This window comes from Symphalangus syndactylus, chromosome 1 (assembly GCF_028878055.3).
Source record: "Symphalangus syndactylus isolate Jambi chromosome 1, NHGRI_mSymSyn1-v2.1_pri, whole genome shotgun sequence".
Lineage (NCBI taxonomy): Eukaryota > Metazoa > Chordata > Mammalia > Primates > Hylobatidae > Symphalangus > Symphalangus syndactylus.
The window spans coordinates 111,820,262-111,848,048 of record NC_072423.2 but is presented as its reverse complement, the minus strand read 5'-3'; the positions used below and the strand labels follow the sequence as shown (position 1 = coordinate 111,848,048).

The 27,787-nt window shown below is 56.7% G+C and overlaps 2 protein-coding genes across 53 annotated transcripts; both read right to left on the bottom strand.

Moving 5' to 3' along the window:
* Positions 1–976: 976 nt before the first annotated feature.
* USP19 (ubiquitin specific peptidase 19) lies at positions 977–14,110 on the bottom strand. Of its 50 annotated transcripts, none has more exons than XM_055277308.2 (27): positions 13,965–14,107; positions 12,231–12,490; positions 10,872–11,045; positions 10,581–10,754; positions 10,361–10,494; positions 9,982–10,284; positions 9,644–9,866; positions 9,374–9,530; positions 9,203–9,274; positions 8,968–9,083; positions 8,645–8,865; positions 8,365–8,560; positions 8,149–8,282; positions 7,880–8,038; positions 7,684–7,794; positions 7,095–7,205; positions 6,913–7,014; positions 5,418–5,558; positions 5,213–5,331; positions 4,840–4,977; positions 4,429–4,742; positions 4,184–4,294; positions 3,879–4,095; positions 3,640–3,792; positions 3,373–3,533; positions 3,113–3,291; positions 977–1,457 (listed from the first exon to the last, which is right to left on the bottom strand). In XM_055277308.2, exons 2-27 carry the CDS (start codon positions 12,352–12,354, stop codon positions 1,341–1,343), a joined length of 4,161 nt encoding a protein of 1,386 aa, XP_055133283.1. In that variant the 5' UTR covers positions 12,355–12,490; positions 13,965–14,107; the 3' UTR covers positions 977–1,340. The 50 variants fall into 50 exon arrangements, with proteins under 50 accessions (XP_055133283.1, XP_055133309.1, XP_055133293.1 ...); XM_055277334.2 differs by having other exon boundaries at positions 8,645–8,859; XM_055277318.2 differs by having other exon boundaries at positions 9,982–10,281.
* A 216-nt stretch (positions 14,111–14,326) lies between these two features.
* On the bottom strand, positions 14,327–27,350 carry LAMB2 (laminin subunit beta 2). Of its 3 annotated transcripts, none has more exons than XM_055277192.2 (33): positions 26,463–27,350; positions 25,960–26,036; positions 25,659–25,831; positions 25,438–25,573; positions 25,284–25,357; positions 24,721–24,909; positions 24,558–24,621; positions 24,128–24,330; positions 23,918–24,038; positions 23,409–23,597; positions 23,017–23,196; positions 22,782–22,894; positions 22,423–22,502; positions 22,198–22,330; positions 21,839–21,997; positions 21,636–21,763; positions 19,581–19,713; positions 19,183–19,375; positions 18,963–19,106; positions 18,469–18,700; positions 18,222–18,385; positions 17,918–18,142; positions 17,612–17,829; positions 17,407–17,503; positions 16,945–17,317; positions 16,664–16,848; positions 16,349–16,590; positions 15,921–16,269; positions 15,381–15,588; positions 15,162–15,303; positions 14,903–15,079; positions 14,653–14,812; positions 14,327–14,575 (listed from the first exon to the last, which is right to left on the bottom strand). In XM_055277192.2, exons 1-33 carry the CDS (start codon positions 26,612–26,614, stop codon positions 14,439–14,441), a joined length of 5,550 nt encoding a protein of 1,849 aa, XP_055133167.1. In that variant the 5' UTR covers positions 26,615–27,350; the 3' UTR covers positions 14,327–14,438. The 3 variants fall into 3 exon arrangements, with proteins under 3 accessions (XP_055133167.1, XP_055133174.1, XP_055133186.1); XM_055277199.2 differs by having other exon boundaries at positions 14,903–15,073; positions 26,463–27,304; XM_055277211.2 differs by lacking the exon at positions 26,463–27,350 and adding an exon at positions 26,123–26,244.
* Positions 27,351–27,787: the final 437 nt, after the last annotated feature.

The window sequence follows — 27,787 nt, the reverse complement described above, 5'->3', positions numbered from 1 at the left end:
GGATTACAGGCATAAGCCACCACACTGGGCCAGTTTCAGAAACTTTTTTTTTTTTTTTTGAGACGGAGTCTTGCTCTGTCGCCCAGGCTAGAGTGCAGTGGCGCAATCTCGGCTCCCTGCAACCTCTGCCTCCCAGGTTCAAGTGATTCTCCTGCCTCAGCCTCCCGAGTAGCTGGGATTACAGGTGCCCGCCACTGCACCTAATTTTTGTATTTTTAGTAGAGACGGGGTTTCACCATCTTGGCCAGGCTGGTCTCGAACTCCTGACCTCATGACCCACCCGCCTCGGCCTCTCAAAGTGCCGGGATTACAAGTGTGAGCCACCAACGCCTGGCCAAAGAAGGAAGCCTTCAGGAACTCTTAAGGGAAGACTCTTAAGGCTGGCAGGCCCCAGCATCCTCCCTCCAATAGAAGTCAGACAAGATTCACTCTGGTCTTCTCTGCTTGTCCTCTTTTCAGGGCAGCAAGATCTGCCTCACAGCAGTTTTCCTCCTGCTCTGTTACCTGCAGGGATGCAGTTAGTGTTCAAGTTACAGCAAAGAAAAAGCTGAGGACAGGAGAGGAGGAAGAAGATCTCCCAGTACTTCTGTCCCCCAAGTCCTCCCTGACTTGTCTGTCAGCCCCAGGCTGCTCTAGTGAATGCACCTTTTACTCCACGCTGTCAGCTCCAGTGCTTCATATACTCCTCTGTCCCTTGGCCATATTGAGATCCTGACGATGCCTACCACAGCTGCCTCTTATGTGGGATCCAGAACCAGTGGGATCAAAGAGCAGCAGGTAGGCTCCAAAGAGCTGATAGCACTGGGCGCTTCATGACCCATAGGACATGAGCTGGGACCCAATCATCTCCCTTCAGACTAGAGCACTTTCAGCGTCTCTCATATATAAACACACACACACACACACACACACACACACCCCCCAAATGATGGGGAGGGGAGGTGGCCCCAGCACGTGGTGGATCACAGTCACTAAGTCTACTTATTTATTATTTATTTTTAAAATATATTTAAACAGCAGCAATCACTTCCAAAATGCAAAAAAAATTAACAATTTTTAGAATAAAATTATAATGTTTATAATGCGGGTCAGAAAGAATTGAAGGTACAACAGAATCAAACCACGCAGCACTGGAGGCGGCTGGAGAAGCCAAAGCCCACTGGTCAGGGGTCCAAGCTGACAAGAAGTCCCAACCTGAGAGGTCTCCACACCCAAATCATACCCCACAGCTTCCCGTTGACAGAGCCAGTGTCCTCTGGGTTAGAGAAGGAGAAGCGGCAAGGAGCTGGCCTTCTGTGTGGATGTCCCAAACCCAGTCCCCCCCATCAGCCAGGGACCTGCTAATCCACCTCCTCCATGTTGCTGTAGGTGGGGGCTGGCCGATCCACAGAGGGGGCGAAGCGTTCAGGGGCTGTCCGCGTGGGGGCCACCTCGGGGGCCTGGCCAGGGCCTAGTCCCTGCAACAGAATACGAGGACAGGGGTTGGGGGCTGCCCAGCATGCCGCCTGGCATCCCGGGGGTGCTGGCTTGGAGCCCTGGCACCCAAGGGAGGGTCCCAAGGCAGGCGCAGACAGCAGCGGCGTTGAGACAGAGAGACAAGATTGGGCCTGAATAGTCTGGCTTTATTAACACTTTAAGTACAGGAAGTAGCTTGGGCAGGGCCAAGCCCGAGGCCAAGGGTCAGAGTAGCAGGATGAATGGACAGACAGCCAGATGGATACACACCCTAGGATACTCTGCCCCTGCAGGGGCCACAGCCTCCCCACCCTCTCCCACCAGATGCATAAGCTGAGGCCCAAAGCCCAGAGGTGTTCCCCACAACAAAGGCAGGCATGGCCTGGGGCAGGCAGGTAGGCCAGCTCACAGCAGCTGCCTGCAGGCGAGCTCATCTCCAGCGACTCTGGGATACCAGAGGATAGAACACGTTGAGCACGAGGGCCACCAAAGCCGCCACGGTGCCCAGGACAAAGTACCGGAGGCAGCCCTCATCTGGTGTGGTAGGGCCACGTGGCAGGGGGCCCACCCAGTCTTGGGGCCCCCAAGGACCCAGGGGCCCAGGCCCCTCAGGCACCGGCTCCTCCTCAGCCTCCAGCTCCTGCCAAATCCGGGAAGCCTAAGGTATGTGGAAACGGCCATCAGCACCCCGGGGGTGGGGAGGACCCTGTGTCCCTGAGACCCTTAGCCATGACAGTCCCACCTGGGGTGACTGGGGCTAACACCCTGCATTCTAGATCAAGCAGCAAGGAGGAAGGCAGGCAGCCAACCTCAGGGTTGTCCAGACTAAGAGCACAAGGGTAAGAGAATCTTGAGAGCATTTTGGCCTACCCTAAACAGCTCTCAGTCCACATGCAGCTCCGCATGGAGGTGGGAGGGGAGTTATCTGGTTAGTATTTCAGTCCAGGCCTCCCCAGAGGACACTGATTCATAGAGAACAGGGCTGCCAATCCCAGAGCAATCTCCTTGCTCCTTCCCACCCATACCCAGATCCTAACCAGTCTTCTGCAAGGATTTCTCTAAGCTTGACAGAGAAGGCTCAAGAGAGGATGGAGCCAGAAAGGAGGCAGCCAGTCCAGAAAAGAGATGTGCCTATGCCCACTCACTGGGCCTATGGCACACCATGTCACTAAAAGAGAAGATCCTGAAGGCTCAGCAAAGACAGATGCTTACCTCAGAGAGTACAACAGCCACCAGAGGCCATGGCCAGCCCAAATAGGCCTTGTCTTGAGTGCACACTAGAACTCAGGGACATCACAAGTGAGGGTGTGTGGGCCAGCATGTGGGGAATGTGCAGAGGAAATCTAGGAGAGTGTCGGGTATAGTTCATTCACAGCATAGTGCCCAGTGAGGTTCAGAGCAGTTACCTGACCTGTGCCAAGTGGGTGCCAATGTGCTTGCCAGGGGCAACATGTTAGTGTACCTATATGTTTGTTAGTATCCCCAGGGCATGGGGATGCCTCCGGCTAAAGCTTTGATGTTAAGAGAACTCTGCAATTCTCATGAATCCCAAGGCTCAAGGGGCCTGTGGCTGGAGGAGAGGAAGCTATATCCCCCAACCCTGCCCCAGTCTGTGAACTGTCCCCCACTATTCTGTAAAGCCTCCCACATGCCTCACCTGGCTGGCAGCAGCCTCAGCTGCAGGGCCTAGGTCTCGGTGGTGCTCAGAGTGACCTGCCCTGGGGGGCCTCTCCACAGGAGAGTTCCGCCGGCGGTAGAAGAGTACATAGGCATAACGCGTCACAACCTGGCTCTCGTCTACCGTTGTCACTGTGCTGTCATCAAACAAGCGCCAGCCTACAGCAGGGTGGGAAGAGTGTGAACAAAGTCTGCACCACCACCCCTACCACCTATCCTGCTGGTTGTGTGTGCCCTCACCCACGTCACTGCGCTGACTGCTACGATCATTGGGCAGGCGTGCACAGGCAGTGTAGTGGCCACCAATCATGCCTCCATAGTGGTTGATGACAGCATATAGATCGTAGCTGGGCAGCTGCTCCTCTTTCTGACCAATGCAGAACTTGCTCAGGTCCAGGTTCCTGCAGGTCAGGTCCAGTCAGGGAGGGGTGAGACAGGCAACAGGTGCTCAGGATGCCCATCCTGGTCCTCACACCCCACCCACAGTTACCAAGGTCCATTGCTTACCTAACAGGGAACTCCACCAAGTCATTGATCTTATCACGCCAGATAAAACTACGAAAGGAGAAGCGCTTGAGCTGCACGATGAGAACATTTGGCAGGCGCCATAGCAACAGCTGCTTGGAGGCCTCACGGTGCTGTTTGCACTGTGGGCAGTACCTGATGGGGACAGAGATTGGGTCAGGACCAGCAAGTCTCTCTCTTCTCCATCCTGCCCCCTTATCTGCTTGCTGCTCTGTTCTTACCAGGCCTCCTCGGGTGCCAGCACCTCAGGCCGTGTGAAGAGGTTGAGGCACTGGTCCAGGGTGAAGTGGCCGGCCCGGGCAGCCTCACCGGCAGAGCCTGGATCCTCAGCACATTCCAGCTCCTTGGAGGCTACCAACACAAACTCCTGCAAGCGCTCGTTGTTCCGCCAGACGAGAGCCAGGCTACAGTCGTCACCCAGCTCCAGTGGGGTGTCTCCTGGAGATTCGCAGGGAGAGAGGTCATGCAGCTGTGGAGAACAGCCAGCTCAACCCACCCCATGGCTCCCACCCACGGCCTCAGACACCTTTGTCCTCTAGCCGCTGCTCTCGGCTGGATGAGTCAATTTTATAGATGAAGAACTGGGGTGTGTGGGCATTCATAGCTTCACTTGGATGCTGGTACCCAGGCACAGCAGCTGTGTGAGAACATGATAATCAAAGCTTCCCTGCCCATCAGGGCCTCACCAGGCCCACCAGGCCCTAAACAACAGCCCCCTCCATCCTCCCCTATCCTCCTCCCCAGCTCTCAGAGCCTTTCACTGGATCTTACCTTCGGGTCGGGACACCCTCTCACCAGCAGACAAGGAGCCAACCTCAATGGGCCCACTGGCCAGCATCTCAGAAGAAATTCCACTGGTGCTGGGCACAGGACCCCGGTCAGGGGCTGCCCACACCCGGGGAAGCCCTGTGTCCCCCTCAGCCATAGGGGTCACGAGCTGGAGCTCAGGTGGCTGAATGGGGTCCCTCTCGCTGTCCCCAACCTCCAGGGAGCCAGTGGAGAGCAGTGTGGTGCAGCCAGGGCTCTGAGACTCCAAGGCCATGCGGCCAGGCTGAAAGGGTGGCTGGAATACACTCACAGAGTACCTGGCAACAGAGAGCAAGGCAAGTAAGACTCCTGACCAGCTCATCTAGCACCTCTGCCCCCACCTACACCACTCTAGTCCACCCACTGGGCACTTACCGGGCATAGCCCTCTAGCAACTGAGCAAGGCGGGCATAAGTGAGGCGTGAGGCAGGTACACTGACGAGGAAGGGGTAGCCAATGTTCTCAGGTCGGCAGAGGCCCTTGTGGTCAGGCCAGTGGGTTTTCTGGCAGAGCCTGATGGGAAGTGGAAGACAAGGATAGGCCCTTAGCCCCATCTCCTATGACTCCATACTGGGGGCTAGTCATAGTCCCTGGGAACTGGGCATGCCAGCCCTGCCTCCCCCAGAGCCTGGTAAAGTAGGGTGGCAAGTAGAAAGCTTAAGCATATGTACCCTGGTGTGAAGGGAAGGAGCAGGGTGGCACATGGAAGGTGGAAAGAAAGGGTAGGGGAGACCATGGGGGTCCTCACTGGTTGCAGTAGCCCACACGGTAGCACCGGGTACAGCGCTTCAGCTTTTCATCCTCCGACTGTTGCTTCCGCTGGCAGGCTGCACACTTGGAGATGGGGACGCTGGGCACCTGGGGGCGCTAGGGTGGGTCGTCTGGCTCAGCAAGACCAGGCAGGAGTGCCCCACCCACCAGGGCCCTATGCCATCAGGTTGGCCCCTACTCACCTGTTGCACCTCTAGCACCACTACCCGCTCCTTAGCCAACTCTGAGGATAGGAGCTCAAAGCAGAGGAGCATATCAGATGGGGACACAGTGTCCAGTGAGTGGGAGGGTAGGAACACACGATGGAAACGATTCTTAATTACCTGGGGACAGAGAACACACAGATCCCACATGAGGATAAGCCCTTTCCCTAGCCCTGCCCGAGAGTTTAAGAAGGCTTGGCCCTGCCTTGGGTCTATGTGGGTAGTAGTGAGGGCTGTAGGCCCAAATAGGCTTATGCCTCTGCTGGCACCTGTCTCAGTGCCCAATGCCATAAGGAGCCTGGTGCATCAGAGGGCCTGAAAGACCAGGTGTGAGGCAGATATCAACCACACCAGCTCTCCACACTGAGGGACTCTGCCCTGCTGTAACTGGCATAGCCTTATAAGACTGTAACATATTATCATGGAGGGTCCACATTCAAAGAGCCTCCTCCCCACTCTTACCCCTGAGAAAGCCGACACTGTCAGGCTAAAGGCTAGGAACCCCTGGGGAGAGCTAGCACACACAACTGGGATAAAAGAAGAGAGCAGCAGGACAGAGGGAGAAGCAGAGCGAACATAGGGGTAGTCCTGCAGCTCAAGCTCCTTGTCTAAAAAGGGAAATGCAGTTGGGATCCACCACCACAAAGGGGAATAAAACCCTGATAATGGCTAGGAACTGAGGGCACTTCTGTTGCACAGAAAAAATAACAGCACATCACCTGTTTTTGTACAGTCACAGGCATACTCATGTGTATGTCTATTTTCATTTTATTTTTGAGACAGTCTCGCTCTGTCACCCAGGCTGGAGTGCAGTGGCGCGATCTCGGCTCACTGCAACCTCTGCCTCCCGGGTTCAAGCGATTCTCCCGCCTTAGCCTCCTGAGCAGCTGGGACTACAGACATGTGCCACCATGCCCGGCTAACTTTTTTTGTATTTTTAGTAGAGGTGGGGTTTCACGATGTAAGCCAGGATGGTCTGGATCTCCTGACCTTGTGATCCACCCGCCTTGGCCTCCCAAAGTATTGGGATTACAGGCATGAGCCACCGCACCTGGCCCTATTTTTATTTTTTATCTATTTATTTATTTTTGAGACAGAGTCTCACTCTGTCACCCAGGCTGGAGTGCTGTGGTGCAATCTCTGCTCACTGCAACCTCCACGTCCCGGGCTCAAGTGAGCCTCTTGCCTCAGTCTCCCAAGTAGCTGGGACTATAAGCACGTACCACCATGCCCAGCTAATTTTTTTATTTCTTGTAGAGACAGTGTTTCACCAAGTTGCCCAGGCTGGTCCCAAACTCCTGGGCTCAAGTGATCTGCCCACCTCAGCCTCACAAAGTGCTGGGATTACAGGCATGAGCCACTGTGCCCAGCCCATGTGTATGTCTGTAGATGCCAATGACTGTACACACATGTCTATGGTGAGTACACACACACACATCCACACACGTAATAGCCCAAGGAAGGACAAAGATACCTCCGCCAAACGCAGGTTCTCAGGCTTCACATGAACGCTCTGAGAGAGGGAGTCCAATACTTCGCTTGCAGTGGAGTTCTCCTTGCTGACGCTCACCAGGAACTGTGGCAAAAAGGGCAGTCAGTGAGGGAGGTGGGCCACGTTCTCTAGAACAGCCCAGAGGGAAGGGGCTTACTCCTCACCTTGATGGGCTTGCTGTGGGGCTCTCGGGCAAAATAAAAGACAGGGAGAACCTTTTGCTTTTGTGGCAAGGGCACCGGCAGATAAAGAAACGGGTCAAAAGTGATGGAGACCTGTGGATGTAGAGGTGGCACTGGGTAGCTGCACACAGAGTGGGAGACAAGATGCTCATGCTCAAAGAGCCCATTCCAGGGCTTCTGATGGCTCTCAGGGCCCCCACAGCCAACCAGCAAACTCTCAGGCTTCAGGACACTAGACAGGGCAGGAGGACCACCAGGAAATAACAATCCTTCTTTCTGGCACTCAAAGCCCTACTCAGCTTATTCACTTTACGAATTTGCCTCACACTTGCACCCCATGTGCCCACAACCCTGCCACAACACCTTTGAGCTCTAACATCACTTTTCCCTCAGTCAGGAAGCCTACCCTGAGTGGGCTCTTCAGCCCAAATAGAATCCTGAGGCCTCCCTGCCAGCTTCTTTGCCCAAACCTTGCCCTGTAGCACCTTAAGATGCACATGCCTCTGAACCTAATGTGACCAGAATAGCAGAGCTGAACTAGGGGGCCTCTTTCCAGGGGAGCCCATCACACCTTGGCACACACAGGGCACACCAGCTTTGACTTGTACTGCCCCTGAAATAGGTCCACGATGAAAGAGTCATTCCTCATCTTGTGCCGCTGCCATGCTTCCTCAGCTACCACCTGAGAGGCAGAGTGGTGAGAATCAAAGAGTCGTGGGGGCTGGGATGCTCATGAGACATGCCCACCCTCTGTCCCTAACCCTGACCTCATCGGGCCGCCCATCTGAATCCACGGTCTCTGTGTAGGGCTTGTTCTGAATGCGATTCAGGTCCTCGTGCAGCCCATCCAGCAGGAAAGCCATGAACTCCTGGGCATCATGCTGTGCATAGCCTGTGAACTGGCTGGCCTTACTCGCCACAATGGCCTGGATACAGGAGCCAAGGTGTGAACATGAAGCCCTAGCACCCACTGCACACCCAGCTGGCTGGCCCTCCCCACCCCCTCCAGCCAAGGGTGACAGTGGTCACAGATCACCTTCAACTTGGAAGGCTGGAAGGCATGGTGGGTGCCCTTCCACAGCGCCCGAAGCAGCACTGCAAAGCCAATGGCCAGACGCCCACCAGTCCCTAGTGGGTTGTTGTAGTTGATCTCAGCCTCAAAGGAGCGGTCTAGGAATAGTAGTTGAGCAAAGGTGTGAGGAACAAAGGCACTCTCTCTGCCCATAACCCAGGCTCCAGGCCCTGCCCTCACCATGGAAGAAGTCCCGGAGTTCCCGAGTGTTGGACAGAGACTGAATGACGCTGTTCATGAAGCAGGTGTTGCCTAAATTGACAAGGCCAGTGAAGCCTGGCAGACACACCTTCTTCTCTTCCTCTTCCTCCTCCTCCACGCTGTCTCCACTAACTGGGCTGTGGGGCATGGGAGGCACCATGCATGTAGGCTTGGGCTGTGGGAGCAAAGACAACATGAGAGAACAGCCCCAAGACTCTCCAGCCTCCATTCTTCGTCCTTCCCACCCCAGAATTCTCACCGAGGCCAGATGTGTCTCTGGCTTTGGGGTTACATGCTCCATGGGTGTGCGCGCTGCCACATTGTCTAGCCCTGTGTCCTCAGATCGTGCCTTGGATTTATCCTTCTCCACAGCCCGGGCCTCCTCCTGGCCTGTCAGGGGGTGGGGAGCACCTCCTGGTGGGGTTGAATCCAGAGGGGTTGGACCTGTCGGCACGGCAACCTTTGCACCACCCACTGCACCTTAAAAAGGGGGAATGAGAGGGCTGGTGGTTAGCAGCATGTGACAGGGGTTTGGGTCCTGGTCACGTGGAATTGGGCAATGAAGGGAGCTCGTGTGCAGACCTCGTGCAGCCGGGGCCTCCAGGCCCCCCCAGCGCTGACTCTGCCTCTTACGAAGGCAGATGTCGATGCGAGAAGCCGTGAAACAGAAGGTGCACTGCTCTGGCTCAATCAGATTCCTGTGGGAAAAGGCTAAACTCAGGGACTTAGGAGGAATAAGCATCAGGATAGATGAGCCAGGGAGATGGAGCCCAGTGGGGGTAGGACAGGCACAGTGGTGGGGCCGGGCACCACCCACCTGAGCTTCACCTGCCAACGGAAGATGGTGTGGGGCCCACAGCCCGGGTGCAGCCTCAGGAAGTTTCCATCCCTGCAGAGGCACAGCAGGATAGGAGGAAGGACAAGAGGAAGAGCATGAGACATACTGTCCCCCCTGAGGCATTGTTTGCCCCATCATCTGCCCACCCACCTGGTCTGGAAGATGAGCGTGAAGTCCTGCTCACGGAAAAGTACTCTTGAGGTGTCCCTGCAGATCTCCTTCACGTACACGTGCACCACCACTGAATCCGGGCCCTTCTCATACGAGTCATTCTTGACAAATGCCAGGTTCACCATCGACTCAGGCTCTATATTGAGACCATGGCTCAGCCCCAACCAGGACAGGTTCCCCCCTATTGCTACTCTCTACCCACCTACAAACTTTGCAACCCAACCTAGGGCTCTGCCTTCCCACCCCCACCTTTACCATCCACCAAGGTTGCACCATCTGCTGCCACTGCCATCTCCTCCTTGGCACAGTCATCTTTCCCAGGGTTTCTGCACCGGACCATGGCTGGAGAGACTGGGTCATTCCCGGGAGGCACTGCTTTCTCTCCTGCCAAAGGGGCTAAATTCTCCTCTGAGCCCAGAAGGCAGGCTTGGGGGTTCAGCGGTGGTATGCAAAGCTGTTCATCAGCCTCAACCTATTAATGGCAAGATTGTGGGCAGAATCAGCCCTGGATCTGCCAGGTGGCTCCCACTCCAGTGCACACCCTTTCCCCCCATCTCCTAACACCCAAACAGGTGCCCAGCTCTCACCTGGGTGGCTGGGTCAGCCACGAAGGGTGGGGCATCACCCCGGGGTCCAGGGTCATCCCTGGACCCTTCCCCCTCTGGCCCTCTGCAGAGATGCACAGCCCTCTTGGCGCTGGGCCCTGCCTGGGCCCCGGGGCCAGCCCCTGAGCCTACCTCACCACGGCCCTGGGCCCGCTTCTGGTTCCGGGCCTCCTGCTTAGCCCGGTGGGGCTCAGGGCCTGGCTCCAGGGCAATGGGAGACAGTTCCTGCCCATTCTCCTGGCACTGCAGCCCCGGCACCAGCTCCTGGGTCCCTAGAGGTTTCTTCTGCCAAAGATACAGCAGTCAGGCCCTGTCGACTACACTGGGTATCCCTACCCAACCCTGTACTACTAGAACTCACCAGGAGGGAGGGCCACGTGAGCATAGGCACCTTTTTGGGCAGTGTCAGGTGCAGGAGACTGCCCTTGCGGGTTTGCACTTTAGCACAAGAGCTTTTTATCTCAGCATAGAAGACACCACCCCACTGCTGACCACCTGGGGACAGAGCAGGGTCCATGAGGTAAGATAGGAGACATCAGAAGATTCAAACATACTACTGTGCTCAGGGCAGATGGACACACCTGCAAACCGTACCACACAGTCCGTATCTGTGAAAGCAGCATCTACATCCTCCAGCTGCAGGGGACCTACTCCCACACGAAGCTTGACAATCACCTCTTCTGCACTCTGCCTCCAATCGAGCAGCAACTCTGGAGGGGGAGTAGCCAAGAGATCATGAGGGTCTTCACAAGCTCCTGATGGTGATAAGCAGGTAACAGAGACCCAGCCTAATGAAACTGCTTCAGATGGGAGCCAAATTGCAAGTGGCCCCTCCCCTTCCCTAGCATCCAAAAAGCCCATTCATTACTGACCCTCTTTGGTCTGCTCCTCTCGAGGAGTGGATGCTGACCCTGACGATGAAGGAAAGAATAGCCGGGTGTGGTGGCGTGAGCCTGTGATCCCAGCTGCACGGGAGGCTGAGGCAGAAGGATCACCTGACGCCAGAAGTTCAAGACCAGCCTGGGCAACATATCGAGACCCTGTCTCTAAAAAAAATATAAGAAAAATTAGTCAAGCATGGGGAGGAGGCTGAGGTAGGAAGACTGCTTGAGCCCAGGACTTTGAGGATGCAGTAAGCTACAATCACACCTGCACTGCACTCCAGTCTGTGCAAGAGTGAGACCCTGCCTTTAAAAAAAAAAAAAAGGGCCAGGCACAGTGGTTCACACCTGCAATCCCAGCACTCTGAGAGGCCAAGGCAGGTGGATCACCTGAGGTCAGGAGTTTGTGACCAGTCTGGCCAACATGGTGAAACCCCGTCTCTACTAAAAATACAAAAATTAGCTGGGCATGATGGTGCGTACCTGTAATCTCAGCTACTTGGGAGGCTGAGGCAGCAGAATCGCTTGAACCCGGGAGGCAGAGCCCACAGTGAGCCAAGATGCCACTACACTCTAGCCTGGATGACAGAGTGAGACACTGTCTCAAAAAAAAACGAAAAAAAGGCGGGGCGCGGTGGCTCACGCTTGTAATCCCAGCACTTTGGGAGGCCGAGGCGGGCGGATCACGAGGTCAGCAGATCGAGACCACGGTGAAACCCCGTCTCTACTAAAAATACAAAAAATTAGCCGGGCGTGGTGGCGGGCGCCTGTAGTCCCAGCTACTTGGAGAGGCTGAGGCAGGAGAATGGCGGGAACCCGGGAGGCGGAGCTTGCAGTGAGCCGAGATCGCGCCACTGCACTCCAGCCTGGGAGACAGAGCAAGACTCCGTCTCAAAAAAAAAAAAAAAAAAATGAAAAAAATTAGCCTCGCATGGTGGCATGCACCTGTAATCCCAGCTACTTGGGAGGCTGAGGCAGGAGAATCACCTGAACCAGGAGGTGGAGGTTGCAGTGAGCCGATATTGCACCACTGCACTCCAGCCTGGGCTACAGAATGAGACTCCATCTCAAAAAAAAAAAGGAAAAAAAGAAAGAACAGATTCAAAAAAAAGAAAAAAAGTTTAAAAAGGAAAGAAGGCAAGCTCCCCAACAGCACCATCTTCTGGATCTTAGCCAAGTACTCAGGCTTCAAAGCTGAGGCTCTACTGAGGCTATCATGGGTCCTTCTTCTCTCATCATCAGACCAGGACAGAGAGAAGAACAAAAAAGTCATCTCCCAAACCCCAATCTGTATACCAATAAGATGGGAGGGAGAAAAGGCCACAAGCACTCTGGGAATGCCACTCCCACCTTTCCTAGGATCTCCATCCTTGCTCTCCTGGTTTGCTCGATCCTTCTGCTTCTTCTTACTAGTGGCGTCCTCCAGTCCTGGGGGCCCTCTCCTTGGGCCTGTGGCACTGGCCCCACCAGACATCTTGAGGCGCTTGGTCGACAGCCAGAGTGCCCCGGGGTCGGCAACAGCGTCTGGGTCAGGGCTGCGGCGCTTTCTTCCTGGCCCAGCTATCTTGGCAACTCTTTGTGGCCAAATTCTCCAGCAAGGAACTGAGAGCCTAATGGAAAGAAGCCAGTGATCACTGCCAAGACCCAACAACTTGCTCTTTAGCTACAGCCAGGGCTCAGCAACCCAGGACACTAATGCTACAGAGCTGGATCTTCTCATCTCTGAAGTACCCCTGGACACTCTCAGGCTATTCTAAAGAGGTAATAAATAATGCAAGTAGCAGCAACCACTTCTGGCCAAGCCTCATAGATACCCACCATAACAGTCCCACACAGATGGAAGCCTCACTGAGGGGGCACCAGGTCAAGGAAGTCATGGCCTGGGACCAGGCTACTCCACCAATCTGGAGAGGAGCCATGGCTCCAGCCCACAGTTCTGGCACTCCGAGCAGGGTGCTCACTTTTCCTTCACTCTCACTGGCTGCTTAGTCACCACTGGAGAAATAGAAGGTGGAGGAAGAAGGCAGGACAGGAGACAAGCCGCAGGAGGACCAGGCTCTGTGGCTGAAAACAGGCTCGACCCAGGTTCTACCATTGCCCAGAAAAAGTCCTGGGGCTAAGGCACTCCACCTGCCTCCTGCCAGCTCCCACCCTTGGCAAGAACCTGCTCCTATGTACTGCTTGGTCCTTCTTCATTTCAAGAGAAAGTCCTCTCCCCAGCTGCTGTCCCAAGCAGAAAGGGACTGAAAAGTGTATCTAGATGTCACACTACCTCTTCAGCAGCAACCCTGCTCCAGTACTAAGGCAGGATGGGCATCCAGTTTGAGACTGGAACAGAAATCATCACCTTCCTTCCCAGATGCCTTCACTCACAAGCTCTGAGCCACAAGGAGCACTACAGTTTCCCACAGACCCACCAGTGGATTCTGGACTGTTTCCCCCTCCAAAATGAAGGTCTTGAAACTAGATACTGAGATGAGGCTGGGGAGGACCATAGATCCAGGACTCCTGGCAGCCTCAAGCCTGGCCTGAACCAGTAGCAGGACAGATAATGACTAGTCTGTGTTCCCCTAAGTGTGTAAAGGAGGAAGGAGGGATGGCAGGATACCCTTCTACAGGTCAGATGTGGTACTGGTGGGCTGGATCTTTAATGACACCTGCCACCGACGCCTCCTTCTCGCACCCAGGCCCCAGCCGAAGGTCGCGTCCCTCCCCCATGCCCCAGGGACGTCGAGGCGGGAAAGGGGGTGTCTAGAGACCCGAGCCGGCCTGAAATGGCAGCGCGGGGTTACTGACCACAGACCAGCGCCCCGGTCGAGCTGCGACCCAGCTTCAGCCTCTGAACCCCGAACCCGCCACCACCTCTCCCAGGAAGCTGCCCTCGCTGGCCGCCAGTCCTCTCCCAGGTGGAAGGCTGACCACAGGCATAGCGTAACGGCCCTGCCGGCATCAGTGGGCTGGCACGCTGCGGGGCACTAGGCGTAGGGGCTGGCACGGCCCGTGACCTTGAACAGGCCGCCGCGGCCGTGCGTTGCGGCCTCCCTGCTGCGGCCAAGGCGGCGAGTAGCAGCCCGCTCCACTCACCGAGCGAGACCGCCGCAGCCAGTCCCCCTCGGGCCCTGGCAACCCGCTCTCCGTTCCGGTTCCGGCGTCAGGTCGGTTCCGGTTCCGGCGCGCCCCTCCCCCGTCCCGGCGCCGCCGCCGCCACCGCCTTAGCGGCTTGTTTTGTTTCGACTTCTATTTAAGGCCGAGGGAGGCGGAGCGCCAAGCTGGTGACGCACTTCCGGCGGGAATGGGCTCGGAGCGACTGGCAGCTCCGGGGCGGGCCCGAGCGGAAGGAGGCGGTGCTCGGGTGGCTTAGCCGTGCGTGGGTTCTGCTGGGGGCAATCTCGAGGTTCCCCTGGAGACTCCCCTGCCCGCCCCAAATCAGAGTCCAGACAACACAGTGGGGGTTCACACTGGTTTATTGGGGGCCCTGCCGGGCCAAGAGCTCTTCGGTGCATAGGCAGACATGCATGTGGGGCGGTGCTAGGAACTGGGGTAGGCCTTGGGCAGGGGTCACTGGCAGGTGTTGTAGATCTGCACCTGCAAGTTGATGGCTTGAAGCACGCTGCGCATCCTGGCCTCCAACCCGTCCAGCTGGGCTGCCTTACTCTCCAGTGCCCGCTCATTTTCCTCATAGGTGCCTTCCAATTCTAGGAAGGGCAGGTGTCAGTTTAGGGGGGTCTCCCACAGTCCTGCGTCTCTGGTGCCCACCTGCCCCATTTCTTACCCTGTAGCCGCTGCAGCTTGTCCTGAGCGGCTTGCAACAGGTCCCGAGCCTCATCCCGCAGTTGTTCTGCCCTTGCCTGTGCAGCCAGCACACCCTGGGCCTTGCGCTCAGCCAGGGCCTTCACCGTCTGGTACTGATCACCCAGAGGGCCCCTCAGCAGCTGCAGATGTAGAGGGTTAGGTTAGCGTGGTAGCTCAGTGGAGGCCCATCTTCCACCCCTACCTTCTCCACTGGCTCTGCCTCAACCCACCTGCTCAGCCTCCTGGGCACGACCCTGGGCACTGCCTGCCGTTTCTTCTGCTGTAGAGGCTGCCAGACTATTTCCCGCCCATTTCAATCTCAGAGCCTCCAGGAGAGCATCCAGCTGCCGAGCCCTTTCACCTGCAGAGCTCAGTGCCTGCTCTGCACCTGCCATCCTCTCCTGTACCTGCCATGGGTGAGCCAAAGGTTACACAGATCTACGGTGCATGCCATAACCTTGTCCCACTGATGTCCTAGGAAGACCTCACCTGGTACAGGGTCTGCTCTGTGTCCCGTGTGTCAGCCACTGTCCCCCGGATGGCACCCTGGGCAACACCCTGTGCCCGCTGGGCCTCCTCCAGTGCTGCCTGTACTATCTCTGCCTTCTGTTTCTCATCCTCAGCCCGGCTCCTGGGGAAAGGGGGGAATCAGAACCTGGAGGTATCAAAACCAGGTGTCAGGGATAGGGGCCAGGGATGGGGTCAGACCTTGCCCGCCGTGCATCCTGCAGTAGCTGCTCGGCACGACGCACATCTTCTACAGTACGTGCCAGGATTGCGTCCACATCTGCCAGGCTCCGGACTCGCTCTGCAATCGCACCCGCCAGGTACTGGATCTGCTCAGCTGAAGCTGGGATGGAGAGCTCTAGCACCCGTGTGGCCACCATCTCAATGCTATCAGGATCAGCCCCCTCCTCTATAGGGACACAACAAGAGCTTAAGAACATAGATTCTCCAGCATGGACATGACGATACAGTTTTGGGGTGTAGACTCAGGACATGTACATGGGATAGGGGTTTGTTACCAGGCATAAGGATATAATCACAAGAACAGGGACTATACAAGGGGCTCAGACTGAAGAACATGGACCTGGGACCACATATGGGCAATAACTCAGGAGCCAGTCAAGGGATCATAAACACTAATCCAATGTAGTCCCTGAGGCTCAAGTATGAACCAAGGGAGATACAGACACGGGGAGTTGCCAAAGGGACAACCACATGGCCTGGGACACGTGGGAGGCTCACGGTTGAGGAAGTCCTTCACACTCTGGATAAGTTCTCGAAGTTCCTGGTTGGCCTGTTCCACCTGTCCCCTGGAAGCATTAGCCTTGTCCAGGGCTGCCTGGGCCCGCTGATGTGCCTCGCTTGCCTGCCGACGAGTCTCAGCCACTCTGCTGAGGATGCTACCACCTTCTGCCAGTGCCCGCTGCAGCTCTGCCTGTGTGTGCCGGGCCCGGCCCAGTGCTAGGTCTGCTGTAGCCGCTGCCCCACTGCAGCTGAGGCCCCCACAGCGGGGCTGCCCATCCTCATCTCGACAGCCGGCACCCCCACAAGGGCTTGTAGCACAGGGTGCATCCCCTGGTGCTCCACACACCTGCCAGGCACAGAACAAGTCAGGGCCCTGTGGGAGGAACATCTACACCCACCTGTCCCACCCAACACTTGCACCTCACCAGCTCATTTATGTCTGTCAGGCTCAGGGTGTGGGTGTGGGCAGAGAGCTTGCCGAGTGCCTGCTGGTTGGCCATGTGTTTGCTGTTGAAGTCCTCCTTCTGGGCATCCATCAGTGCCTCTGTCCGATGCCGAGCACTTGCCGAGTTGCTTACAGGGCTAGGTACTGCCAAGGCTGAGGTATTGGCACGACGTTCTGCCTCTGCAGACTGGCTATGGGAATGCCGGATGCTGTCATAGGCACCTAAATTGGGCAGAGGCAGACAGTCAGCTGAAGACTGACCGTGGTCCACCTGCCTAGTTGGCTAACTACTCACCCAGGAAGTTTGAATGTTTGAGCAAGTCAAGATGCTGGTCGAGCTGCCGCAGTGTGAGATTAAGTGCAAGCCTGTCTCGCTCCAGACCACTTAATGCATGGTTGGCATTGAAGTTCTCATCTTGCACATCTGTCAGCTCTTCCTCGAGCTGAGTCAGGTGCTCAGTGGCCTCCCCAATTTCACGCCTGTGATGATGGAGAGGGGGCTATTTAGAGAGGCTTCAGCCCTGGTCCACTGGGCCTCTGCTCCATCCCACCATGTATTCTTAGGCCCTTCCGCACCGCAGCGCCTCTGTGGCCTCCACAAGCTGTGCAGTGGAGGTGGCTGAGGTGTTGCGGGCACCTACGATGCCTTGCACAATGCGCAGCTTCTCCTGCATATGCCAGAAGCTGCTCTCAAAGGCACCCAGCACACCCGTCTGCTGCAACTCCTGTGCCCGCTGCTCTAGGCGCCGTGTATGGGCAGCCAAGTCCTGCACCACTCGGTCCCAATCCCCGAAGCATGCATGGCAGGGATGGCAGGCAGGAAAAATTCCTGAGAAGCCACGGGCACACTGGTCACAGCGCACACCAGACACGCCTGGGCGGCAGCTGCAGTGACCTGTGGAGCGGTGACACTGAGGTGTATCTATTCCACGAGAGTCACAATCACAGGCTGCAAGAAAGAGCAGAGCACAGAGTTAGGGCCACTGTGGGGCATTCTTGGAAGTCCTCCATCCACCCTGGCCCCGCTGGCTCCCTCACCACGGCACTGCAACCCAGGGTCTCCCCAGTGGAGCTCTTGGCACTCAGAACATGTCCGCCCTCCAAAGCCGGCACGGCAGTGGCACTGCCCTGTGAACTGGGGTGGGAACAACGCAGAGTCAGAGCCTCTATCAGAGGCTGAGCCCTGGAGATAAGACAGATACCTGGCCCCATCTAACCAGGGATCTGCAGGAGGGTCCCATACCTCATTGCAGGTGGGGCCTCTGGCCCGGCTTGGGTGGCAGGCACAAGGCTGGCAACCATGGCCGCTGGTGAGGTTCCAGAAGTTGGGGGCACAGCGGTCACAGCTAGGGCCCTGGACATTGGGGAGGCATGGGCACTGCCCACTACTTGGATCACAGTGGCACTGGTCAGGAGATGGGCATTGCTGGGGATTTGTGCCTAGCAGGTTGCATGTGCAGCCTGTGCCAACCAAGATGAGCGCAGTAGTCAAGAGGAGGCCAAGAAGAAGAACCCCAATTCAGCCATGCCCTCCCACACTTATACTCACGGTGACAGCTCTGTCGGGCAGCCTGCCCATGGAAGCCAGGCTTGCAGTGGGCACAGTGTGGACCCTCTGTGTGGTGTAAACAGCGCAGGCATTGCCCCGTGTGGGGGTCACAGGCATCAGGATCCATTGGGTCAATGTTCCCACTGCACTCACACAGTTGGCACCGGCCACCTGGCCTTGATGGGTCCCCAAAGTGCCCAGGGGCACAAGCTTCACATCGCAGCCCTGCCCACGGTCAAGAGGAAGCTGTGAGTGCTCAGCCCAGCCAACTCACCCTGATCCCACGCCTGCCCCATCCACTCACCCGTGTAGCCTGCCCGGCAGTGGCACACAATCTGCTGGGAATATTCATCCCGGTGGCAAGAAGTAGCAAAGTGCCGTTGGCTCCCAGGGCCTTCAGGACAGGGACAGGGCCGGCACTGGCCCCCATATGGCAGCCGTGGGTCCCCGTGGAAACCAGCAATGCACCTGCAGGGAGGAGGAAGAAAAAATGTGTCATCCCTGGGAAGCCTGCCCACCAACCAACCCACTCATAGCTGCTCCAGGCTCACCTTTCACAGTGCTCACCGCCTGTGTGATCACGGCAGCCCAGGCAAGCGCCTGTGTGGGTGTTGCACTCATCTGCATGCCCATTGCAGACACATGGCCGGCAGCTAGGGAATCCCCACTGGCCACGCTGGCAGTGGTCACAGCGAAGCCCAAAGGCACCAGTTCGACAGGGACATTGCCCACTGGTCTTTTCACAGAGACTGCTGAGTGCCCCCTCGTGGCTGCACTGGCAGGCTAGGAGCAAGGCAGAGCTGAGCCAGAGCCAGGGGAGGGGGTCTGAGGGGAGTGTGGGTGGGGGAGGGTCTCAGGGGAGTGTGGGTAGTGGGGGTCTAGGTGGGAAGGTCAGGAAATGGAAGAGAACTACAACTGACCCAGGTTGGGAGTAGAGGGTCCAAGACTTAGTTTGAGGAAAGCAGCAGCAGGTCCAGAAGGAGGAGAGAGAACAGTAATGGGAAGGAGAGAGAAGCATAGGAGGGAACAACGGGCAGGAGAGTACCTTGACAGCCCGTGGGGCCAAAGCCATAGTAGCCAGGGGCACAGAGGTCACAGCGGCGCCCAACCACTCCAGGCTTGCACAGGCACTGACCACCATGAGGGTTGCACTCAGAACTCAGTGAACCTTGAGGGTTGCACTGACATGCTGTGGGGAGGAGGGTTGGGCCAAGTCAGGCTGGGTCCCCACCTCTGCCCCATCAACCCACATCACAGACACTCACGCAGAGCACCATTGTAGATGAGGGTGGACAGGCTGATGAGGAGGGGCGCGCAGGCCTCAGAGGGAGAAGTCTTGCTGGGCACCAGACCCTCCTCGTGGCATTGGTAGCGTTCAAAGGTGGCCCGGCGCTCCAGGGCAGCAGCATCACCCCCACTAAACATCTCTAGCACCAGGACACGGGGCAGCAGCACCAGCTGAAGGAGTGAGCAAGGAAGATCGCAGTTCAGACCTGGGACCATGTAGGCATTGCCAGAGCACTTGCCTTAGCACTGCCACAAGCCTGCCCACCCTGGCACCACCATGGGCCTGCCTCTTCTGCCACAGACCCCTGCTATCCCTCAAGTCCCACACCACAGGCCTTGCCAGCTTGGCTGGTGTGGGCAAGAGGAGATTATTCACCGAGTCAATGAGCAGGCCAGGTCCAGAGTAGGGAGTCTCAGGCTGGGCACTTCCCCCTGTCCGTACCAGCTTCAGATGCAGCTTGTAGGAGATACCAGGCTCAAGGCAGACAGGATTAGGAAACATCATGTACCTGGGGGCGAGTGGGGACAGGTGCAGTGGGTCATCTAGGGGCCCTGTACAAATCATCTGGGCCTCTCCCATCCTACTCCCAGCAACCAGGCCGTCGGCCAAAGCAGAGACTATGGCTGGGTTGCGTTGGGCTGCGCTAGGCCAACAAACAGCTGGGCAGCCCAACAAAGAATCTGCACAGAATAGTCCCATAAAGGTGGCCCTCTAGAATCATACATCCACCTGTGCAGACTCACTGGAAATACTCATAAAGCCTGGAAACCCCAAGAATTTGCCAATTCTCCTCAACAACCACCTCACGCTTCCTCCGAGCCCGACCTACAACCTACAACGGCTGCTCCTCTTCATCAACACTACGTCACCCCCTCTCTCTTTGTCTCCAAGGCTTTCCTTTCCCATTGTGCTGCAAACTCATACTTGGGTTCTTTTATCCCATCCCAAAAATTGTTCTTCAATCCCTCATCTTTTTTTCTTTTTCTTTTCTGATTTATTTATTTATTTATTTGAGATGCGGTCTCTGTTGCTCAGGATGGATGGAGTGCAGTGGCGCGAACTTGGCTCACTGTAGCCTTGACCTCCTGGGTTCAAGAGATCCTCCCACCTCAGCCTCCCAAGCAGCTGGAACCACAAGCACACGCCACCATGCTTAGCTAATTATTTTATTTTTTGTAGAGACAGGGTCTCGCCATGTTGCCTAGGCTGGTCTTGAATTCCTGGGCTCTAGTGATCCTCCTGCCTCAGTGTCCCAAAGTGCTGGGATTACAGGCATGAGCCACCATGCCTGGTCTAGAGGAATTTTTTTCTAAACACAAGTCACAGTTGGCAAAATGTCTATAATGGGCACAGCCAGGTTCAATATGTTATTCTCTTTCCTTCTGTTTGAATATTTACATGGTCAAAAACTAAAAGCAATAGGCCAAGTGCAGTGGCTCACGCCTGTAATCCCAGCACTTTGGGAGGCCAAGGCGGGCGGATCACGAGGTCAGGAGATCGAGACCATCCTGGCTAACACGGTGAAACCCCTTCTCTACTAAAAATACAAAAAATTAGCTGGGCGTGGTGGCGGGTGCCTGTGGTCGCAGCTACTTGGGAGGCTGAGGCAGGAGAATGGCATGAATCTGGGAGGTGGAGCTTGCAGTGAGCCGAGATCGCGCCAGTGCACTCCAGCCTGGGCGACAGAGCAAGACTCCGTCTCAAAAACAAACAAACAACAAAACATAAAACAATGAAACAGGGCTGGGCGCGGTGGCTCACATCTGTAATCCCAACACTTTGGGAGGCCGAGGTGGGCAGATCACAAGGTCAGGAGATCGAGGCCATCCTGGCCAACATGGTGAAACCACATCTCTACTAAAAATACAAAAAACTAGCTGGGCGTGGTGGCGTGCACCTGTAGTTCAAGCTACTTGGGATGCTGACGCAGGAGAAATGCTTGAACCCGGGAGGTGGAGATTTCAGTGAGCCAAGATCACACCACTGCACTCCAGCCTGGTGACAGAGCGAGACTCCGTCTCAAAAAAAAAAAAAAAAAAAAAAAAAAGAAAAAAAAACTACCCAAAATGTAATAGAACATTAATCAGACCAGGTACATCCCTGCTCAGAGTGCTCTGATGCCACAGCCCCACCACTACCACCCTCTACCACCACCACTGTGGACCCTCCTGATAGTGACACCAGGTGATTTCCCATTAATTCCTGCCTTGGCCTCTGGGCCTTAGACCCCTGAGAGAGCAGGCCTTGATCTGTCTACTTCCTTTCTGTGAACAGAGCCATGCCCAACAGGGCCTGGCAACCAGCATTCTGGAGGTATTCGAAAGAAGGAACAGATGAATGAGCTGTGGGATCTTCCAGGTGCCCTGCAGGGAGCTTAGGGCTGGCCCCACAACCCCCTGCCATTGTGAGTGCTACCACCAGTGCCCTCACCTGGCGTGTGGTTGCAGAGTCCCTTGGATGCGGTCATCCTTGGGCACCAAATGCCCACACAGGCTGTGGGCAGGCACAGGCCCTGGACGCTGCACAGTCAGTTCCAACTCTGCCCATTGCTCAGGGACCTGGGAAAACAGGATGATGGAGGAGATGCTCCCACATCCAGAGGTTCAGCTCCAGATTAGATAACAGGGTCTAACCTGGGGCTCTAAGCGCAGCAGCAGGTCATAGTCCATGGCTTTCGGCACAGAGGCCACCAGGAACTCCAGGGTCTGACCTTCCTGTAGCCGCACAAAGCCTGAGCCAGTCCAGGATGGAGTTTCCCCCGGGGTCACCAGGCGCTCTACCACATCGAGCACCTGGGAGATAATGCAGCCAGAGATGGAGGCTCAGGTGAGGCTTTGCCTCTTCTGCCACAGCCAGCCCCAAACCCCATTTCTCCTGTCAAAGCTAGATATCACCCCTATCCCCCCAACAAGGTACTGCCCATAACCCCACCTCTCCAGTCATAGACGTGTCCACCCACATCCAGCCGTCTGCTTAGGGGGAGGCCCCACACCTGCCCTCGGGTGTCCTCAGCCTCCCAAATTAGGTGGTCCAGGAAGGGCCGGAAGTAGCCAGGTTGCACCTGCTCACAGCGTCGCCCAACCATGTGCTGGCGGCAGTGGCATTGACCTGTGGCCTCATCACACCTGGAGGGAACTCTGTGGTTACTCAAGAAGGACCTCCTCTTCTGCTCAGGATCTTTCCCCATCCCTTCCCAGGCCCCCTTTACAACACTTACTGGGGATCCAAGGCACCACCCACATCGCAGTCACAAGGGCGGCAGCCGAGCAGGTCGTGGCTCAGGCCCCAGTGGCCAGGCTGTGCGAAAGGAGTTGCTGGGGGCCAGAAACAGACCTCCAGACCCCCTCACCACCCAGCAGGAAGTCCCAACCACATGTCTTAGCCTCAATCACCCCTCAGTGAAAACATGCCCCCCAGACCACTGGCCCACACCCTTGGCCTCCCAGACCTGAGGCTTCTCAGCCAGGACTGGATCCTAAGCTCTCAGCACCCACCCACTGGCATAGGTATCACACCCCAGCCCTGTGCTCTAAGGACAAATCATGCCCCTAGAACTCCAGCCCCCTCCAGTCGCACCAGGCAGTGGTCACATCCATGTCCAGTCACTAGACGTTTGCAGTAACAGGATCCACTGTTGGGGTCACAAGGAGTGCTCCCAGGCACTGTGCCCCGTGCATTACATTGACATCCTGCAGGGAAGGAGAACCATCAGCACTTTGGGGAACTGTGGCAGTGCTCATGTTCAGCCGAGTCAGGAGTAAGAGGACAGGGGTTAAAGGTCAGCATAGAACTTAGGGCAGGAGACACATACGCCGGCAGCCCAGAGGGTCACTGATGCTGAGCCCAAAGAAGCCATCACGGCATTGCTGGCAGCGAGTGCCCACCACATGTTCTTTGCAGCGACACTGGCCGGAGACCAGTCCCAGTGCAGGGTCATCATGGGAATCACAGCGACCGCCGTCTTGAGAACCCATGGGGTCACAATCACAGGCTGATGGCAAAAAGAGATACAGGGTCACTCACCCTATCTCAACTAGCTCACTGCCAGTCTTCTCCTAAGCCTAAGGGATCCCACCCTGGATCCCTGGTCTAGCTCTATCCCAAGCCCCTAACCCCAATTCCCTGCAATTTAGACAGCAGTCCAGCTGTCTAGTTCCTGCCCCAGGCTCAGCTTTCTCTCCCCCTGCCCAATCCCAGCCTCACAGCGGCACACAGCCGGATCCCGCAGGTCCTTGGTTGGGTCACGGTAGAAGAAGGGCCGACAGAGCTCACAGTGGCGCCCAGCTGTGTTATGCTGACATCCATCACACACACCTCCACTCACGTTGCCAGATGCCAGGTATACGGCCATGTCGAAGTGGCAGCTGTGGGTGTGCCCATGGCACTCACACTCTGGCAGGGGAGGAAGGGCAGGGCAAAGGCCACTTGAGGAACCAGGTCGCAAGGGTAAGAAGTAGGCCACCTTAGATCCCTATCACAGGCCAAAATTTGTGGGTAGGGGCTCAGGGACTTCAAGGCCTCAGCATCATACTGGTTCCCTACCCAGAGCAGACTGCAGAGGAGGATTGAGGGGGTCCCAAGGGGCATCAAGGCCTGCATACTCTTTGGATACAGCCTGGGTTTTAGGGGCTTGACCAACCAGCTCTAGGTTCCACCCAGGGCACAACCAGGCTGCAGAGTGCTGGAGCTATGGAGGCCAAGATCTCACTCACTCCTACAGGCATGACTATGGCCGTCCTCAGCTGGATGCCAGGGCAGGTCATGATAGAAATCCTGACACTGCTCGCAGTTGAGGCCACGTGTGTTGTGTTTGCAGATGCAAGCTCCGTGCACCTATAGAGGTTGGCAGGCAGGTTGTCAGCACTGCTCAGCCATGTCCGCCCCTGCCCCTAGCCCTATCCCAACTGTCTGAAGCCCCTCACCATGCCCTCAGCATGGGCTGGTGCCCCTGGGGCGGGTGCACACTCTGAGGCGTGTCCGTAGCAGAAGCAGTTGCCACGTACAACCAGCTCATAGAGGGCATAGTAGTACTTCTCTCGGATCTCTCTCCGTGGGTCGAGCAGGTTGTCTCCCAACGTGTGTAGACGAGTCAGGTTCACCCGTAGGTTGGTGATCTTCAACAGGTCTGAGGTGGGAGAAGGGGTCGCCAACTGACCAGGCAGGCCCTTGCTGCCCCATGCCCACCCAGGGGCTCAGCTGCCAAGGTCACCTTGAAAGACCTCCTGTACACTGCCACCCGAGCTAAACTGGGCTTGGCACCTGCCCTAGGAAGCACCCAAAATAGTTACTGAGGCCCCAAATAGTCCCTCGCCGGACACAGACTGTGCCAGACTCAAAGGGTGGAGCACTCACTCTGAATTTGTGAGCTGTAGGGGTCTGGGATAGGGATGGCAGGGTCCAGCACACGATAGATGACCTGGAGAGGCAGGGAGTTCATAGTGACACTGGACCTTGCCTCAGGCCCATCATCCCCAGCTTCCAGCTTCCAGCCCCCAGCCCAGATGCCAGTCCTCACCTCGCCTTCAGTGGATGGCTCAATCTCTGAGTAGCGGGACTCACAGACTACGTCATCCCAGTGTCGTGGGGGGGCTAGTGGGACTCCTGGGAAGTCAGCCCCACAGTCATAGGAGAAATATCGGTACACATGCCAGGTGCGGCCAAAGTCTGCTGAGCGTTCCACCAGCATGGCAGCAGGGCGAAATGTCTGGGTAGGGGGGCATAGCTGATCAGCAGGCACCAGGACCCAAGCCCAACCTAGAGCCATCAAGACTGCCCTCAAATAGCTCACAGAGAGTGGGGGTGACTGGTGGAAGCCAGATAATGACCAGCAAGGGTAGCCACCTCTAATGGGGAGACTCAGGGTTCATGGGGCTCAGGGAGACAGCGCCTGACCCAGCCTGGGATTGGAAAGGCAGAAGAGCATGTGCAAAAGCCTGGAGGCAAATGGAAGGTGTGAAGGGATGAAGAAGCCTCCTGCATCCATGCTCAAGGAGGCTGGGTTAAGGAGCTGATGCTCTGTCCAGGGGCAATGGAGAGCCAAGTAGGGTGATTCGGGCAGGCTCCCAGATATGCAGGCACCTTGAAGGTCATAATGAGGTGTGTGAAATGAAACTCAGCCTCCAGGTCCAGCTGGATGGTGACCGCAGGGATACCTGGGACAGGAGTCGGAAGTCAAGGACTCAAAGCTACTGGTGGGCAGCCCTGCTCACTTTTGCCCCACCCATGGCCTCACCATTCTCTGACTGCCACCAGGCTGCCCGCCGCTGTGGTGCAAAGCTGGTGACTACATTCTGGATGCGATGGCTGTGTGGGTTGTCTCTAGCAGAGAAGGGGCGCCGGGAGTCACAAAGGAAGCACTTCTTTTCGTCCTGGGTTGGATGGGGATTAGAATCAGTGCCTCAGGCAGTGCCAGCCCCACCCTGACTCGGCGTCGCACCCTGTCCCCAGCCACACCTGCAGGTGACTGACGATGCAGTAGGGCTGGGGGCCATTCAGGCCACAGGTGGATGAGGCAGTCAGTCTGTCAGCTCGGCCCACCAGCAGGTCGCCCGTGGCGGGGTAGCAGCTTCCCCTGGAACAGCCAGGCACATCCGGGGCAGGGGCCTGTGCCAGTGTGGCAGCCAGCACTGGGGACAGTAGTTCAGTCAGTTCTGCTGAGTTCCTATCCGGTGGCCCCACCTCATGTGCCCCAAGGGCAACTACCAGGACCTACCATCACATTCCACAACCCCCAGCCCCCACCAGGCCCTCTCACCGCTTAGCAGTAGGCCCAGTCGAAGTTCCCAGGGCAGAGGCTGTCCCCTCCCTCCTTCCCTTGAGGTCAGCTCCATCCTGAAGAGGAGAACAGGGATAAGGGGAGGTGAACGGTCTCGGGCCCGAGCCCTCCTCCTTGCTTTGGGGTTCCGTGTCAACTCTGCCTGCGGGTCTTTGGCCTGTTTCCCTCCAGGCCCTCTGTCAGTTCCCAGGTCTGTCCAGCGGTCCCTCCAACAGCTTAGAGTCTAGCGACTTAGAGCGAAGTTGGGAATCGCGGCAGGAAGGAAAGGCCGGAGAGGATTCTGGGCAGGAGCGCAACACAGGGCGGAGAGCGCCCCCACCCCAACCCTACCCCTTCCCTCCGGAAACTGCCTTAGCCCCAGGAACCAGAGACAGACCACTTCACCCACAAATCTTTATTGTGCCCCCAAGCCCACACCTATACGAGGGCCAGGGGAAGGTAAGGGGTTTGGTGCTTTAAACTATCCTTGGAAGAGGACTCACGAAGTTGGGGGCATGGCAGGAGCAAATGAGAGAGATCTGATCTTCGGGATCTCCAACTCTGGACCAAGGAGCCTATAGCCTTTTCCCCTCAGCGTCATGGGCGCCGTGGAAATTACCATCAACTCAGCCGTTTGATCCCAGGGCTCCAGCATCAACAGAGAGGCTGGAGGGCACAAGCAGGAGCACCAAGTTCCCCTATTCAGGGCTGTGGGGGGCTCTCGGGTAGTCCTAGGGACTGGACAGGATGGGGCTGGGGGAGAGATGGGGAAAGTGCACACCCAGCCGGAAGCACAGCTCCAGGGGGGTCATTGCCTCCCCCACTAGTCACTACGGTAAGTAGGCACGAGAAGTGCTGCTGGTTTCCCTGTATGGAAATAGGCTCTGGGTGGTGGACACTGGACCAGAGCTACGGCGAGCGACTCCGGATCTTGTGGCTATTTATCCGCTCCAGACTTTTTGGCCTGCCGGGATCGCAGGAGCCTGGGGTTGGAATGTGCGCGGCGGCGTGGAGGGGGAGAGAAGGAGGAAAGTGGGTGGGGGACATGGGGCGCGCCCCACCCGGGGCCCTGGGAACGGGAAGTTGGGGGAAACATGGGGTCCGCCGGTCTTTAGGGCTGGGTCTGGCCTGCCGCCTCCGCAGTCCCGGCAGGGAGTGCCCTGAGCTGCCATCCAGGGAAGAAAGCTGATGAGAGTTCCTCAGGGGAATCACCCCACTTCACAAAGGAGCATGGGGGCGGCGGGGGTGGGGGTCAGTCAATCCGTTGGACTTTAGGCATCGCTGGGAGTTATTCTGGATATCCGGAGTAGAGGTCTCCAGTCACCCTGAGGATCATGTAGTCAACCTGGGGGATCAGGGATACTAGAAATTACTGAGAATTTAATTTTTTTTTTTTTTTTTTTTTTTTTTGAGACGGAGTGTCGCTCTGTCGCCCAGGCTGGAGTACAGTGGTGAGATCTCAGCTCACTGCAACCTCTGCCTCCCAGGTTCAAGCGATTCTCCCGCCTCAGCTTCCCAAGTAGCTAAGATTACAGGCGCCCACCACCAGGCCTAGCTAATGTTTCTATTTTTAGTAGACATGGAGTTTCACCATGTTGGCTAGGCTGGTCTCGAACTCCTGACCTCAGGTGATCCTCCTGCCTCTGTCTCCGAAAGCGCTGGGATTACAGGCATGAGCCAGTAAATAGTGCCAGGCCCCATTTATTTATTTTGAGTGGAGAATGCCAGCACTGTCATCTCACAGTTTTAGACCACTCAGAGATAAAGGTGTATCAGAGTCTGGGACACTAGATGACCTCAGGGAGTTACATGATCTGTCTGCTTTCTC

Excerpts from the sequence above, each read along its gene's own strand:
- LAMB2 (XM_055277192.2), bottom strand. The coding sequence starts at position 26,614 with ATGCTGGAGCCCTGGGATCAAACGGCTGAGTTGATGGTAATTTCCACG. Across the intron at positions 25,832-25,959 it reads ACTGGGCCTACTGCTAAGCG|TGCTGGCTGCCACACTGGCA; the intron begins GTGAGAGGGCCT and ends TACTGTCCCCAG. Across the intron at positions 22,331-22,422 it reads GGTGGTGCCTTGGATCCCCA|GTGTGATGAGGCCACAGGTC; the intron begins GTAAGTGTTGTA and ends AGTTCCCTCCAG.
- USP19 (XM_063609253.1), bottom strand. The coding sequence starts at position 12,799 with ATGGCTCCTCTCCAGATTGGTGGAGTAGCCTGGTCCCAGGCCATGACT. Across the intron at positions 9,867-9,981 it reads TGGCTGACCCAGCCACCCAG|GTTGAGGCTGATGAACAGCT; the intron begins GTGAGAGCTGGG and ends TGCCATTAATAG. Across the intron at positions 8,283-8,364 it reads ACTCCGGGACTTCTTCCATG|ACCGCTCCTTTGAGGCTGAG; the intron begins GTGAGGGCAGGG and ends TACTATTCCTAG.